The 17177-nt window shown below is 44.3% G+C and overlaps 1 protein-coding gene across 2 annotated transcripts in view; it reads left to right on the top strand.

Moving 5' to 3' along the window:
* Positions 1 to 17177, top strand: part of DTNB (dystrobrevin beta) — a 425808-nt gene that overhangs the window by 173648 nt on the left and 234983 nt on the right. For both annotated transcript variants that reach the window (XR_003941631.1, XM_030198634.1), the window contains exon 11: positions 382 to 471. Coding sequence is in view for 1 of the 2 variants with exons in the window: in XM_030198634.1 (XP_030054494.1) it covers positions 382 to 471 (90 nt within the window). In the remaining variant the exon portion in view is untranslated. The remainder of the gene's footprint in view (positions 1 to 381; positions 472 to 17177) is intronic.

The raw sequence follows: 17177 nt of genomic DNA, 5'->3' as shown, positions 1-17177 counted from the left end.
AATTTACTGTTGTCTTGGGGAGGGGGATGTGGGAAGGGGGGGGGGGGCTTTGCCTGTGTTTGTGCTTGTTATTCTGTGTTATACTCCAATAAAAAGATTTCAAATAATAATAATAATTAACTGTTTGTACTAATGTTCATTTCCATAGAACAATTTCTAATTAAGGGTTTAACAGGAAGTATATTGTCTCCCTGATTTTATTTATCAATCATTTTTCATGATTTTGATGTGCATTAAAATTAGTGTATTTTGTTGTTTTTTTTTAATCATATGCGTGATGATTTGATACAGCTTATCATTTTTGTTTCTTTGAATGTTGATTTGATATGATTTATATTTTGTGTTTTACATTTTTTGTTTCTTTACCTTCATTGTTACTAGGTTACAGTACTACTTGGACAATGGTAGTCAATTAGCTGATGAACATGTGCTCATAGCAAACTATGTCACCCGGCTGCAAAGAACTGCACGGTTAGTGATAGGAAAGTTTCTTTTGAAAAATAAAATGTCTTGTCTTATAATACTGAACAAGATGATGAGATATCTAGGTTGTGATGTCTCTTAGACAAGTGACTCTTGTCCATGGGAGGCACTGGCTAATCTGTGATATTCCCATGAATATGCACAAGAGAGGTTTACATGCAATTAGGTGCATACCAGTATATCTCATGCATGTTAATTTTGGATATTCTGAAAATTAGATTGAATGGAAGGTCCCTGGAACAGGGTTTGAGAACCACTGTTCTAGACTTTCCAATGTTGACTAGCAGAAAGGACCAAGCCGCTGTCAAGAAATGTTCAGTCGTAGAATATGGACGAGACTAAAAAAAGATACATATGTGGTGGGTATCGCCATATAATGCCTGGAGATTGGTGATACCCTTCACATAGAGTGTAGATGATGGTTGGTCTTGGTTGCCCTGCTGGAAATACATGACTGAGCCAAGCATCTCATTCACCCATTTAGTCTTGAGTAGGTACATGAGGTTTCCCATTCCCTCTGTTCCACTCATATTATAGAGTTTCAGTGGCTGCTGTCAGTATAAGTTCTCTTGGTCTCTCTTCATAGATTGGCCTATGGTAGCCAGGTATCTCTTATATTTCCTTGAGCTTAGATGGCTAAAGCCTTTGGCCTGGATGGACTCTCCACTTATATGCATGGGCAAGGTGCCAAAGACAAAGATTTGAAATTAGCACAGGGCTTTATAGTAGGGCTGCACTATTAAAGGTATTTTTGTCTGTTTATTTCCCACTGCAGCAGCTTAACTCTGAGCAAGTCACCTAACCATCCATTGCTCGAGGTACAAAATAAGTACCTTTATATAATATGTAAAACTTCTTTGATTGTAATCACAGAAAGGTGGTATATCAAATCCCATCCCCCTTTCCTTCCCTAAAGGACTGATAATCTCCCTCCCTCCCACACCAGATCCAACATCTCTCCCTTTCTCTTCCTTCCCTCCTTCTTCCTCCAGGTCCATTATCTCTCTCTTTCCTGAGGTCCATTCTCTCTCCTTTTCCTTCCTCCCTCCCTCCCTCTTCCTTCCCATTGTCCCCCTCCACACAAACTGTGGTAAGCAACACCATGCTCTTCTTGTGACTGCTGGAGCCCACTGCCTCAACCATAGCTTCCATCAGTGGCCCCTTCAGTTCTGCTCATGGGTCTGCAGCTCACTCCCCTCCCTCCACCTGAGGTTCAACATCTGCCCCCCTCTCAATTTCCTCCACTGGTCTACCTTAAAGGTGGTCTTCTCTTGGTCCTCGGAAGTGGCAGTGTTGCACATATGCTGCCTGTGGTCTGCTCCAAAGCTTTCCCTCCCTGGAGGGGGGGAGGTATTGGATTGCACTGAGGACAGGGGTTGGGAGTGGAAGAGAGCATAAGATGTTTGGAGGAGACAAGAGATGACACAATGTGATTAATTCTTTTTTAATTGCGATTAATTTTAAAATCGTGATTGATGCATTAATTGTAAATTTTACTGCAATCAAAATGCAGCCCTACTTTATAGCCCTAACTAGTCCCTTTCAACACTAATCTACCTTCATTGTAATATGGGTGTCAGGGGAAGATATTTCTTTCTGGCAACTAGTAATGTCATAGTTAAGTAAAAGTATATTTTAGAAGAGCCTATGTAGTTGTCACTGTGAGCACCTTAAAACAAAACCCCTTAGGGTCTTTACACGTACAGGATATTTGTGCTAAAAGCCAGATGAAAAGGTGACCAGGGAGATTGCCTAATGAAATTAACAAGATTTAATGATGGGACATCAGACCTTTTAGGATTTACCTTGGAAGCAGTAATGTAGCAGTTTATCACCCACATTTCCATTGTGCTGCCCAAAGTGAATTACAACATATATAAAATATAAAATATATAATTTAAAAAAATCTTAACAGTAAAAATAATGGCCACACTATCTTGTGAGTATTAAATAAAAGTGATTTCCCTTGTGCACATTTTTACCTTATTTTTCTGTTGACAAAATCGGGGTTTACTTCACTCACTAACAGAGATTTCTGAACACCACATCAAACATTAAGAGTGAGGAAACAAGAGACCAAGTGACTATGAGATCATCATTTGCAATTGCGTGTTGTCTCACCAGACCGTTCCAGATGCTTGGGTTTGTGTAATTTTACCAGCAGGTGTAGACTGAGTATTATTTAAAGGTGGCTGAGTAAAACGTCACAAGATTTTGACAGTTTAAATTGGCAGATGGCAGAAAGCTGATTAGCCGTTCTGCAAGACACCCTCATCCTCCCCATCTCATCCGCCCGCAACCTCGGAGTCATCTTCGACTCCTCCCTCTCCTTCTCTGCGCATATCCAGCAGACAGCCAAGACCTGTCGCTTCTTCCTCTTTAACATCAGCAAAATTCACCCTTTCCTTTCTGAGCACACCACCCGAACTCTCATCCACTCTCTCATTACCTCTCGCCTTGACTACTGCAACCTACTCCTCACTGGCCTCCCACTTAACCATCTATCCCCCCTTCAATCCGTTCAGAACTCTGCTGCACGTCTTATATTCCGCCTGAACCGATATACTCATATCACCCCTCTCCTCAGGTCACTTCACTGGCTTCCAATCAGATACCGCATACAGTTCAAGCTTCTCCTTCTTACCTACAAATGCACTCAGTCTGCAGCCCCTCACTACCTCTCTACCCTCATCTCCCCTTACGTTCCCGCCCGAAACCTCCGCTCACAGGACAAATCCCTCCTCTCAGTACCCTTCTCCACCACTGCCAATTCCAGGCTCCGCCCATTCTGCCTCGCCTCACCCTATGCTTGGAATAAACTTCCTGAGCCCATACGCCAAGCCCCCTCCCTACCCATCTTCAAATCTTTACTCAAAGCCCACCTCTTCAATGTTGCTTTCGGCACCTAACCTTTTACCTTTCAGGAAATCTAGACTGCCCCAGTTTGACGACCCCTACTTGTCTGACTGTACATTTGTCCTTTAGACTGTAAGCTCCTTTGAGCAGGGACTGTCTTTGTATGTTAAATTGTACAGCACTGCGTAACCCTAGTAGCGCTTTAGAAATGTTAAATAGTAGTAGTAGTAGATACACCTGTCCTCCACTGAAATGGTAAATTTTAAAAAAGGTGGGTAGAGGAATTGGTAGAGGCCTCATCTATACAAAGAGAGGCCGGTGTAGGGATTCTTTTTCAGAGAGGCCTGTATGTTATAATGCATAAGGATTATAAGGGGTTGCAAACACTGTTCCCTCTAAGCTGTGTGCGAGTCCTACACTTACAGTCCTACCAGCGGGAGGTGCTGTTTCACTATTATATTTTCAGTACTGAGGAACAGGTAAGCTCTGCAGGACTTCAGGGAACCTGCCTGTCCCTATTAATTGAAAACACAGTATTGAAGCACCCCCCCCCCCCCCCCCCCCGGCAGGAATGCCATTTGATGACTCCCGCTCAGCTTAGAGGTAACAGTGGTTGGAGGGCTGATATGTTGTGGATCTATTAACTCTCAGTAGGCAACAGGTGCTTTTGGGTAATATATCTGAGCCCAATGTATGTGACAGAATTTGTATAAAAATTTGCTCAGCCTGTTGCATCCAAAGAAAGACATCCCCATGAAATTAGGAGGCGATTTTAAAAGTTTCGGATCCTACCCAAGATAAGTCATATAAACTGAATAGTGAATGAATAGATTTATCTGAGAGTGTCCCAACTGTATCATTTATTGGATTTCTTATATACGCAGAGAATATTATGTCCGAGAGAAAGAGATTGTAAGCATTTGTCATTCAACCCAATTTTGCATAGATTACTTATTAATTTCTAGAAACTTTGTAAATATTGTTTGTTTACGATTTTTGTTCTGTGACATGTTCAGCTGAAATTGGTCCATATGGTATTTTGGATCATGCCCTGATCTGGATAGATGTGGGTCTGGAGATAGTGTTTCAGAGATGTTTCACTGGAAATTCCCAATTTGTCTCTACAATGACTAGGCTTTCCGAGACTTTTTTCACCGCAGATAGATGGAATATAAAAGCTATAATGTGAGCCTCTGGATAATCATAATTGTTTTGGGATGCGGCTAAAGTGCACCTTTGTGGGGAAATATTGGCTTATGCAAGCTTTAAGAAAAAAAGCTAGAGATTAGATTTTAAGATTGGAAAAGCAGGTATGGAAAGATTGACAAGTATTCGGTTCTCACCCCATTGAATATAATAAAACATGAATTAATAAATGAGTGAATAATAAGAACTGATAAAGGAATTAAAATAGTACTGCTAAAGTTTTACAAAAATCTGTACCCTAGACTTTGGAAAGTTTAGAACTTCCTAATATAACAGGAGAAGATAAGCTTTTCCTAAATGCTCATATTACCCCAGATGAAGTAGCTCCGGCCATCAATGTCCCCTGCATAAAGCTCCTGGCCTGGATGGGTACTGGGCATAATTTTATTAAATCTTTGAGGACAGCATTGTTTCACATCTGACAGATATTGTTTGTACTCAGGACTTACTGGATTCATTGAATCTATTCCAGATATTATTTTGTTAGGATTTATTTTATATCGGTCCTCTTAAAACCTGGGAAGGATATCTTGCAAATTCTTCCCTATCTGCTTGTGGATTCTCAGGTGGGATATTTCCAGGGGTGTGGCCCCGTAAAGAATTTGAGGACAGTTCTAGCTTTGGCAATGGATGTTGGGTTGGTTATGGTAAACGGGGAATCCCGACGCTGCATTTCACTCAGCATATAGTTATGTATCCACATGCTGACTCTTGCTATGGCCTTGTCCCTCACTATGTGAGACCACCCATGTCACCTCAGGTATATACATCCCCCCACAGGACTCTAGGAGCCCTCTGGAAAGGATGGCCACATACTAGAAGTCACGTGTGCTGCCCCCCCCCCCTTGGGTGCCTGGCAAGAGGGGAATGTAGAAATATGCTGTCACTTGTTCTAAGTGAAATACAGGCCAATGGCTCAGGCTAAGAGCTAGGCCTGTAAAAATCAAAGATCATCTCTGACACAGATACATTTCAATGAAGCAAAAGCTGAAGTGAGTTCTTAGAGAGCTGACAGGGGAGGGGAATCTGCTGTATCAACGATGATGGAACTGGCACCTTCAAGAAGTCATGAGCAAAGATGTTTTGGTTAGTGGAAGATAGCAGTAGGTCAGGTGCAAGTAGGATGAGAACATCCGAAGGGGGTTGGAGGAAGGCTTGGGAATATGTGAAGTCATTCTTATCAACTGATAAGGGCCAAAGAGTTCTGGTGAGAAAGTTAGGGTCCATAGGGATGAATAGAGCCAGAAGGATATAAAAAGGGCAGTCTGAAGGGTATCAGAGCAGAAGGCTGGAGAGAGAGGACAGACTGCACCTGCCTTGTGTCGTGAAACACTATTCCACCATGTTCCAGATATGAATGCCTACTTGCCTGCACTGCCTTTGGGTAAGATACTGATGCTAATAAACCATATTATTATATCTGCTCACTACTGGGTGTCCTCCTGATTATGGAGCTTATTAGTGCCCAGACTGTAGAACAGTCTGAGCAGATGCGAGGTCAGAGTAGTTAGTATGGGAACACGCAATTATTTACAGTTGCTACACAGGGGAATTGGACAGGATCTTTTCCATTGTCCTCGGCTGATGAGTCTTTATCTAGGCATCTCTCTGACTACAGATCTGAATCGATTATACTAAGCGAATATTGTTAAATTATTTGAGGTTACAGAAGCATATCTTTCACAGTGGGGACATCTTCCACTCTCCTTAACTAATCAAATTAATCTCTTCCGAATGAATTATTCCTGAAATGGTTGTATTTTTTACAATTACCATATCTCCATTATTGAAGAGAGATCATCTACATTGACAGAAGTTACTATCTTGTTTTGTTTTTGGGAGGGGGAGAGAGACTTAAGATGAAATTTCAAATGCTTTGTGGGAGATGGAGCTGGGGAGGACTGGGCCTCCCTGATTTAAGGAGACACAACCAAGCTTGTCAACTTAGGCATCTAGGTGATTGAGTTTTGGACCACCAAGATTTCATGCCAAATACAGTATGGAAAAGGGTATTTATTTATTAAAAAAAGCATTAACATACACTAATAATAAATGATACAAAAATAAAATATAAATATCAAATATAATCAGACATTGCGACTCAACTTTAAAATACTGTTACTGTCATCCATCTGAACATATTAAATACCTTCAAAAGCTTGATGAAATAAATATGCTTTAAGAGATTTCTTAAATACTTATAGATTTCTGATCATAAATTTGTAGGCAAAGTCTTCCATAACTTTGGACCTACAATATAAAAAATAAGTATTGCCATACTGGGACAGACTGAAGCTCCATCAAGCTCAGCATTCTGTTACGAACAGTGCCAATCCAGTTCACAAGTACCTGGCAAGATCCCAAAACAGTACAATACATTTTATGCTGCTTATACTAGAAATAAGCAGTGGATTTTCCACAAGTCCATTTTAATAATGGTCTATGGACCTTTCCTTTAGGAAGGCTTCCAAACCTTTTTTAAACTCTGCTAAGCTAACTGCCTTTACCACATTCTCTGGCAACGAATTCCAGAGTTTAATTACACGTTGAGTGAAGAAAAGTTTTCTACGATTCGTTTTAAATTTACTACATTGTAGCTTCATCGCATGCCCCCTAGTAGTCCTAAGAGTAAACAGACGCTTCACATCTACCCGTTCAACTCCACTCATTATTTTATAGACCTATATCATATCTCCCCTCAGCCGCCTTTTCTCCAAGCTGAAGAGCCCTAGCCGCTTTAGCCTTTCCTCATAGGGAAGTCGTCCCATTCCCTTTTTCATTTTTGTCGCCCTTCTCTGTACCTTTTCTAATTCCACTATATTTGGTTTGAGATGCGGTGACCAGAATTGAATACAGTATTCGAGGTGCGGTCGCACCATGGAGCAATACAAAGGCATTATAACATCCTCATTTTTGTTTTCCATTCCTTTCCTAATAATATCTAACACTCTATTTGCTTTCTTAGCCGCAGCAGCACACTGAACAGAAGTTTTCAGCGTATCATCAATGACAACACCTAGATCCGTTTCTTGGTCTGTGACTCCTAACGTGGAACCTTGCATGACGTAGCTATAATTCGGGTTCCTCTTTCCCACATGCATCACTTTGCACTTGCTCACATTAAATGTCATCTGCCATTTAGACGCCCAGTCTCCCAGTCTTGTAAGGTCCTCTTGTAATTTTTCACAATCCTCCCGTGATTTAACGACTTTGAATAACTTTGTGTCATCAGCAGATTTAATTACCTCACTAGTACCTCACTGGTTACTCCCATCTCTGGGTCATTTATAAATATGTTAAAAAGCAGTGGTCCCAGCACAGACCCCTGGGGAACCCCACTAACTACCTTTCTCCATTGAGAATACTGACCATTTAACCCTACTTTTAACCAGTTTTTAATCCACAATAGAACACGACATCCTATCCCATGACTCCAATTTTCTCTGGAGTCTTTCATGAGGTACTTTGTCAACCGCCTTTTGAAAATCCAGATACACGGTATCAACCGGCTCACCTTTATCCACATGTTTGTTCACCCCTTCAAAGAAATGTAGTAGATTGGTAAGGCAAGATTTCCCTTCACTAAATCCATGTTGACTTTGTCTCATTAATCCATGCATTTAATATGCGCTGTAATTTTGTTCTTTATAATAGTCTCTACTGTTTTGCCCAGCATCGACGTCAGACTCACCCATCTATAATTTCTCCTACTGGCAGGAGGGAGACTCATCCTCTTTCAACAGAGGTGGCCTCTCATAACATCCGATCATTAGGTGCTACACACCATTTTGGACCATTGTGCTCTGCTTTGGGGACAAATGATATCCCGACCATTCACCAAGAGAGTATTGTTTCAACTCCGTCCAAATGACACTAGTTAGAGAGGAGCTGTCTGCAGTAGAGCCAGTTCCTCATCCAGATAGGGTTCACTTTCTCAAACCGATAAAGATGGGAGGAGGTAGATCAATTTTTGATGTACGAGACTTAAACGATTTTCTACTCAAAGAAGAATTTTGCATGATTCCCTGGGATGACTACTTCCCAGACTGACTTTGCTCTCTAGATCTCAAGGAAGCATACATACACACACATACCTGTTTTCCTTGAGCACAGAAAATTCTTCCTCTTCCGCTGTGGAACTCTACATTATCCATACAGGGTCTTACCGTTTGGCTTGGCAAGTGCCTGATGGTGGTAGTTTCTCAGGTGAGGTATACACATTTTCCCCTACCTAGATGACTGTTTGATCAAGGCAGCCTCCCAGGAGTTGGCACACACCTCCATTCTATCCGCCATCAGGCTCTTAGAACTCCTCGGGTTTGGATCAGTTATCCCAAACCACATCTTCAACCAGTTCAGATACTACTCAGTCTTCCTTCCTCAACTGAGAGCAAACAACATTCTACATCTCTCCACTCAGGTGTTCAAATCTACCCAAGTATTTTTTTTTTTTGTTACATTTGTACCCCGCGCTTTCCCACTCATGGCAGGCTCAATGCGACTTATATGGGGCAATGGAGGGTTAAGTGACTTGCCCAGAGTCACAAGGAGCTGCCTGTGCCTGAAGTGGGAATCAAACTCAGTTCCTCAGTTCCCCAGGACCAAAGTCCACCAACCTAACCACTAGGCCACTCCTCCACTCTGTTCATCTGTCCATGTAATACCATTTGCTTTACTTCACTTCTGAATTTATCAGTGGACCTTCTCTCAGTGGTCCCAAGCCACGGGATTACTCTTGGCCCATATTTGAGTCACTCCACAGATACGCAGCTCTCTATAGTGGTGGATGGTGTCCCAGAATTTCACCCAGTGTCTTTTGTTTCAGCCCCCTCCATACAACAAAGACCTCACCACGGATGCCTCACCTCGACAATTTCCACACACAGGGTTCTTGGTCCTTATGGGAGAAATGACACCATATCAGCCTGGAATTGCGAGCGGTCTGGAACGCCCTCATGACCTTTCAAGACTGCATCCTCAATCAGGTAATGCTTGTTCACACTGACAACCAGGTAGAGATGTATTCTCCGAGGACAAGCAAGCCAGCTTCTCACATGTGGGTGACGTCATCCATGTTGTCTGGTGTGGCTATTATAGCTTTAAGAACATGCATAGCATCCCCACTGTGCATGTGTGAGTGCCTTCTCACCCACTACAAGAGCGCGGAACCATCGATCTCTTCTCATCTGCAATGAGGAGAAAACATGATTGTCCTGTGCCTTTCACAGCATCTGGTGTATGAGCATTATATTTTTTGATTTTCTGCCTTCCCTTGTGGGTTTTTTGCCCTGATTTTTGTTTTATTTTATTTAGAAATTTATCCTGTCTTGTCCTTTATAGTTTTAATTCGGTTTTTCCCTTTTCCCCACTTTATATTTCATTCTTGTACAGCACTTAGTAGGCCCTCTTAGGCCTGAGTTCCTGCCAGGCTCTATTTTTCAGATGCTTTTTTTGGTCACCAACTGTCACGATGGTGACTGTTTCCTTGTCTGTGCTCACCTCGCCCTCTGGTGGCCAGAACCAGTGGCTGCTGTGGACTGTCACACGTTCCAGACTTCAGCCTAGTCCAGTCCGCCAGACTTGCTTTTCTCGTTTGTGCCTGAACAGCACCCGTAGCTGCCTTGTGATTCCTGCAGCTGATCTTCAGCTGCTGATTGGGCTTTATTAACCACCTAGAAACTTCTGTGTGGGCCTTTGCATTGCCAGGGGTCATCAGGTTAGTCGGTGTGCTGTTGCACGGTTTACCTAGCCTTGTTCTGTGGGCTCTTGCCCTTCTGCTGTGTCTTGCTCTTGTCCTTCTGTTTGCCTTGTTCACTGTCTGTGGTCCCTGTTTGTGGCGGCTTGTCAGCCTTCAGTCTTGGTTCTGTTCTGTTGCCTGTGTGTGGAGCTCTGGTCTGTCATTCTGAGTGTCTGCAGTAGCCAGCATTGTCCCTAATTAGCTCTCTGCTGTGCAGGTGGTCTGCTCCTGTTCTACCCTGTCTGCCTAGTCTGTCTGTGAATCCTGATCCAGTCCAGCTCCACCTTGTAAGTCCTGCAGGCCGCCCGCACCCAGGGGCTCAACCTCTGGGGAACGGCGGTCAGCGCAGGTGAAACCCGGAGCTGCTCCATAAGTACATAAGTAATGCCACACTGGGAAAAGACCAAGGGTCCATCGAGCCCAGCATCCTGTCCATGACACCGGCCAATCCAGGCCAAGGGCACCTGGCAAGCTTTCCAAACGTACAAACACTCTACACATGCTATTCCTGGAATTGTGGATTCTTCCCAAGTCCATTTAGTAGCGGTTTATGGACTTGTCCTTTAGGAAACCGTCTAACCCCCTTTTAAACTCCGCCAAGCTAACCGCCTTCATGTTCTCCGGCAATGAATTCCAGAGCTTAATTATGCATTGGGTGAAGAAAAATTTTCTCCGATTTGTTTTAAATTTACTACACTGTAGTTTCATCTCATGCCCCCTAGTCCTAGTATTTTTGGAAAGCGTGAACAGACACTTCACATCCACTTGTTTCACTCCACTCATTATTTTATATACCTCTATCATGCCTCCCCTCAGCCTTCTGTTCTCCAAGCTGAAAAGCCCTAGCCTCCTTAGTCTTTCCTCATAGGGAAGTCGTCCCATCCCCGCTATCATTTTAGTCGCCCTTCGCTGCACCTTTTCCAATTCCATTATATCTTTCTTGAGATGTGGCGACCAGAATTGAACACAATACTCAAGGTGCGGTCGCACCATGGAGCGATACAACGGCATTATAACATCCTCACACCTGTTTTCCATACTACTGTTTTCCTAATAATACGCAACATTCTCTTTGCTTTCCGAGCCACAGCATCACACTAAGCAGAAGGTTTCAGTGTATTATCGACGACGACACCCAGATCCCTTTCTTGGTCCGTAGCTCCTAACGTGGAACCTTGCATGACGTAGCTATAATTTGGGTTCTTTTTTCCCACATGCATCACCTTGCACTTGCTCACATTAAATGTCATCTGCCATTTAGTCGCCCAGTCTCCCAGTCTAGTAAGGTCTTTCTGTAATTTTTCACAATCCTGTTGCGAGTTAACGACTTTGAATAACTTTGTGTCATCAGCACATTTAATTACCTCGCTAGTTACTCCCATCTCTAAATCATTTATAAATATATTAAAAAGCAGCGGTCCTAGCACAGACCCCTGAGGAACCCCACTAACTACCCTTCTCCATTGTGAATACTGCCCATTTAACCCCACACTCTGTTTCCTATCCTTCAACCAGTTTTTAATCCACAATAGGACTTTTCCTCCTATCCCATGACCCTCCAATTTCCTCTGTAGCCTTTCATGAGGTACCTTGTCAAACGCCTTTTTAAAATCCAGATACACAATATCAACCGGCTCCTCTTTGTCCACATGTTTGTTTACTCCTTCAAAGAATTGAAGTAAATTGGTCAGGCAAGATTTCCCCACACAAAAGCCGTGCTGACTTTGTCTCAGTAATCCATGTCCTCGGATGTGCTCTGTAATTTTGTTTTAATAATAGCCTCTACCATTTTCCCTGGCACCGAGGTCAGACTCACCAGTCTATAATTTCCCGGATCTCCCCTGGAACCTTTTTTAAAAATGAGCGTTACGTTGGCCACCATCCAATCTTCCGGTACCATGCTCGATTTTAAGGATAAATTGCATATCACTAGCAGTAGCTCCGCAAGCTCATTTTTCAGTTCTGTCAGTACTCTAGAATGAATCCCATCCGGTCCAGGAGATTTGATACTCTTCAGTTTGCTGAACTGCCCCATTACGTCTTCCAGGTTTACCGTGAAGTCAGTAAGTTTCTCCAACTTGTCCTCTTGAAATATCATTTCCGACACCGGTATCCCACCCAAATCTTCCTCGGTGAAGACCGAAGCAAAGAATTCATTCAATCTCTCCGCTACGTCTTTGTCCTCCTTGATCGCCCCCTTTACCCCTCGGTCATCCAGCGGCCCAACCGACTCTTTTGCCGGCTTCCTGCTTTTAATATACCGAAAAATATTTTTACTATATTTTTTTTCCTCTAATGCTATCTTTTTTTCGTAATCCCTCTTGGCCTTCTTTATCTGCGCCTTGCATTTGCTTTGACACTCCTTATGCTGCTCCAGTCCTGTTTGCCTCCTATTATCCCCGTCCTGTGGTTCCAGCATTGTCTGCCTACAGCCGCAGTTCCATTCCTGTCATTCTGGCCACGTCCAATCCAGATTCCAGCTCCAGCCTCGCTTGTTTGTCCAGTCCCAGCTGGGGGTCTTGCCTGTCGCTGCCGCTCCTCGGCAGTGGTCCAAGGGTTCACATTCTAGTGACTGTTTGCTTTGAACCTGAGATCGTGACACCGTCGAGCCGCTTAATTTGGCCACGGCTGTTTTCCCTTCCATGTCATCGAAGTTTCCCATTGGTTTTAACAATGTTAGTTTTCAACAAATTTTATTGATGACAAATCAAAGTGAACTAATCCCACATTAAATAACAGGAATTCCAATACCAATATATGCTTAGAAAGGGATATAGCATTACCAACAGTCATCAAGCTTTCACGATTAACAGCCCCCCCTCCTCTACTGTTTATGATAATATTAATGTTCCTTATTCAACACTTGTATGAAAGACTTATCAACTGCCCCTCCCAAAGTCTCAACCTGTATCTTTAGTAATCCCCAGTCGTACTTATTCCACAGCAAACATTGTATTCCATCCTCTAGATTCCCTTATAAGACCCCCTCGATCCCTCTCCCACTCTCCCCCCCCAACTAAAAGCATTCCACTACACTAATGCATTGAACGTGGACCGGTAGAAGATACTATCAGTCATCCCCTCTTCAGGGGGAACAAAGGGTCTGTTCTCTGATGACCCTTCTTCTCCCCTGGCTTTATATTACTGCACATAATAAAGCATAAAATGAGGGGGATTCACTTTCATGCAATCACAATACCTAACAACCTCTATATGTATCTCCTAAACGGAAATAACCCTCCCTAATTAACCCACCCCCCTAGCCCAACCCCTCCCCTGCTCTATTCCCCCTAGGTACGAACATAATTAAAAAGAGAAATGTGGGGCTCCTTAAGTACCCCTATTTATTGGTATAGAGACATACATAGTAACATAGTAGATGACGGCAGAAAAAGACCTGCACGGTCCATCCAGTCTGCCCAACAGGATAAACTCATATGTGCTACTTTTTGTGTATACCTTACCTTGATTTGTATCTGTCATTTTCAGGGCACAGACCGTATAAGTCTGCCCAGCACTATCCCTGCCTCCCAACTACCGGCTCTGGCACATACCGTATAAGTGTGCCCAGCACTATCCCCACCTCCCAACCAGCCCCCCCCCCCCCCCCCCCCCCCCACCACCACCGGCTCTGCCACCCAATCTCAGCTAAGCTTCTGAGGATCGCTCTGTTTATTAAGAATTTCACTCCGAGCCTTATGAGACAGCATATTGATACAGTCAGCCCATGTGAGATAAAAGTTTCGTTGGGTTTTGTAGTTACACAGAGAGTCCTGGAGCTCCATTATGAGCAGGGCATAAAAGCGGTTGCGCCACTGCCAGTATGAGGGAGGCGTTTCTTGAGTCCAATTGACTAGGATATATTTCTTTCCAACAAGAAAAGCCTTATGGGCCAATACATTCTGAGGAACCGTTCCCTCCTCCAATGCCATCCTGCAACCCAATAGTATACATTCCGGCCACTGTCTGATCTTGTGTCCCAGTAAGCCTTCCATATACCTGATGACTCTAATCCAAAAAGCCGTAATAGCCGTGCACTTCCAAAAAGAATGAAAAAAATTGTTACATTCCGTCCCACATCGTTGCATTGTGCCGATTCTATAATCCCATTCTACTTAATCGCATTGAGGTATGCCCGGTAAAGCACTCTGGTCTGGCATTCCCGGAGCTCTACACTCTGTGTCCATCTTGAAATCCACTTCAGACCCTTCAGCAAGTCCCGCGTCGTAATCTCCTTTCCCATGTCAGCAGACCAACTAACCCCAGTTGTTCTAGATCCCTCTGCTTACATACCAGTATCAGCCTCTTGTGCAACAACGAAATCGATATAGGGTCCCCTGACACCATCTCAAATAATTCCTCGAATTTAGTAGATAGATCAACACTAAGAGACGTTCGAGGATTTTCCCATTGGTTTTAAGCGCTGAAGTCAGTATAATAGGACTATCTCTGGTAAAGACCACTCATTCTTGGTATTTTCACTGTTTGGGGCCTGATTGTACCCTTTTCTAGCTGTGTTATTTGCCTTCTTATGAATTTAAAAAAAAACCCAGCTGGCCAGAGAGGCTCAGAGAGAAAAAATGTTTGGAGCCCAGTCTGAATCCTCGACATTGGGAGTTGCATCGGGTACATCAGTCCATGTGGCTGAGAGGCCTGTCCCAGACACTGGGAGTGGACGTGCATTGAGTGGGTCTTCACCTTCCTTGACATCGGCCGCTGTCCAAGGCCCCAGGACCGGTCAGCATCGGACCCAACCCTAAGGTGACATGGGGATTTGATGACGTCCTTGTCGGCACTGAGGAGTATTGATGACCAGCATCGGGCGAAGGCCAAGAAGCATCAGCATCGATACCCTTCGACACATAGTGCTGGGAACTCCAGGACACTGAGGGATTCGGTCCTCGAGAAGCATCAGCGCCAGGAGGATTGCTCCCCTCCATACAGGAGGTGTCGATTCCTTGATCTCCACACAGCCAGGACCAGGCACCCATCTCAACCCCTGCAGTACAGCAGTCTGTCTCTGAGCCAACACCCCAGCCTTCCCCTATGGTATCTCTCAATCAGCACATCTGGGCCATGTTACCTGAGCTCTTGGCATCTGGGGTGGTTGCACAAGCTGTGCTTCTTGCTACCCCGTAAGGTCCTCAGCCTGTGGTGATGCCTGTGTCGACAGCCACCCATGTTGGCGCTCCCTCTATGTCGGTGGATGAAGATTTGCCAGAACTGAGTTTGGAACTGACACCTCTATACCCTTCTCAAGGATATGGTTCATGTATTTCGAAGCAGGCTCAGTCTTGGCCCTCTTATGAGGATTTTTTTGCCAAGATCGTTTCAAGAGCGCTTGATGGGGCTCTGATGAGGATCCATAGGAGGAGTCTGATTAGAATCCATAGGAGGACTCCTGTGGCATCTCATCTGACCACTCCTCTCTAGAGGAAAGGAGGAAGTTTCCAAGAGTATCTTTCCTTCACAGGTTTTGTTAGGGAAATAGTGGCTGCTATTTCCATTTGTTTGGAGATGGAGGACAAACCCAGGGCTGAGATGTTCGAGGTCCTGGTTTATGAAGATCCTGAAAGATGTTCAGTTGAAGAACTGGGAGTCCCCTGTGTTGGTCCCTGTCTTGCCCAAGAAGATAGACACCATGTATCAGATCCAGAGTTCCCCAGGGTTTGACAAGCCTCAGTTGCCTTATCATTCATTGGTGGTGGAATCCGCGCTCAGCCAGGAGTCCTAGGGACTATGCTTTGGTGCCCCCAGGCAGAGAAGCTAGAACCCTGGATTCTTTTGGCAGAAGATGTATTAGGCCTTCTATGCTCATCTCCTGTATTCAAACTTACCAGTTCTACATGATCCTATACTTGAGGAACTTGGTGCACAGTATGTCTGATTTGGCAGATTCTCTCCCACAGGAGCAGGCCAAATCTCTTCTCTAGTTGGTCAAGCAGCAGAAGACGTGTAGAAAGTTCTTGGCCAGAGGCACCTATGACACCTGTGATGTGGCATCCAGATCTCTGCCAGAGTATAGCAATGCGCAGACTCTCATGGCTGCATGTCTTTGACTTGGATCTGGTAGTTCAGCAGAGGTTGGTGGATGCCATGTGTCATGGAGATAACCTTTTGGATGCAGTTGGAGGAGGAAACACACTGACACCATTGATACTCCCGCTGGATGTCTTCTGCAATTTCCCCCTCATCTAGGAGGTTTTTGGGCAAGTTGAAGAGGGGTTCCTACTACTCTCAGAGATGTAGGTACGCTCCTTCTCGCCAGCCTCGGCAAGCTCAGTCCCAGCGCACTGTTTCTCGTCAAAAGCATACACCCAAGGCCCAGCCAGCTCCCCGGTTAAATCCGGGGATGAGCTTTTGACTGGCAGAGCATAGCTGCAGAAAAGGTAACTGTCCCAGATGACCTATTGTTCAGGTGACAGCTGAATTTTTTTCAAGAAAGGTGACTTCTTATACCCTCTGACTGATAATTCTCCAAATAGTCCATCTCGGTTATGTCCTGCAGTGGCATCAAAGACTACCAAATTGCTCACCTAGAGCATCTCACGTCAGCTCTCAGCACATGCAGCTACTTGCAGAGGAACTCTCCACCCTTCTGAAGGCCCTTGCGGTCAAGCCTGTTCCACCAGGGGAGGAAGAGCAAGGATTCTATTCTAGGTTCTTCTTGTGCCCAAGAAAACAGGGAGGATTTGTGCCATCCTTGACCTAATGGCCCTGAACAAATTCCTGGTCTAGGAAAAGTTCAGGATGGTTTCCCTGGTCACCCTTCTCCCCATGATTTAAGAAAATGATTGGCTGTGCTTTCTGGACTTAAAGGATACTTCTCCGAGGACAAGCAGGCTGCTTGTTCTCACTGATGGGTTGACGTCCACGGCAGCCCCCTCCATCGGAA

Source organism: Microcaecilia unicolor, chromosome 3 (assembly GCF_901765095.1).
Source record: "Microcaecilia unicolor chromosome 3, aMicUni1.1, whole genome shotgun sequence".
Taxonomy (NCBI): domain Eukaryota; kingdom Metazoa; phylum Chordata; class Amphibia; order Gymnophiona; family Siphonopidae; genus Microcaecilia; species Microcaecilia unicolor.
Note: the sequence above shows the minus strand (reverse complement) of the source record. Positions and strands in the feature narration are given on the sequence as shown.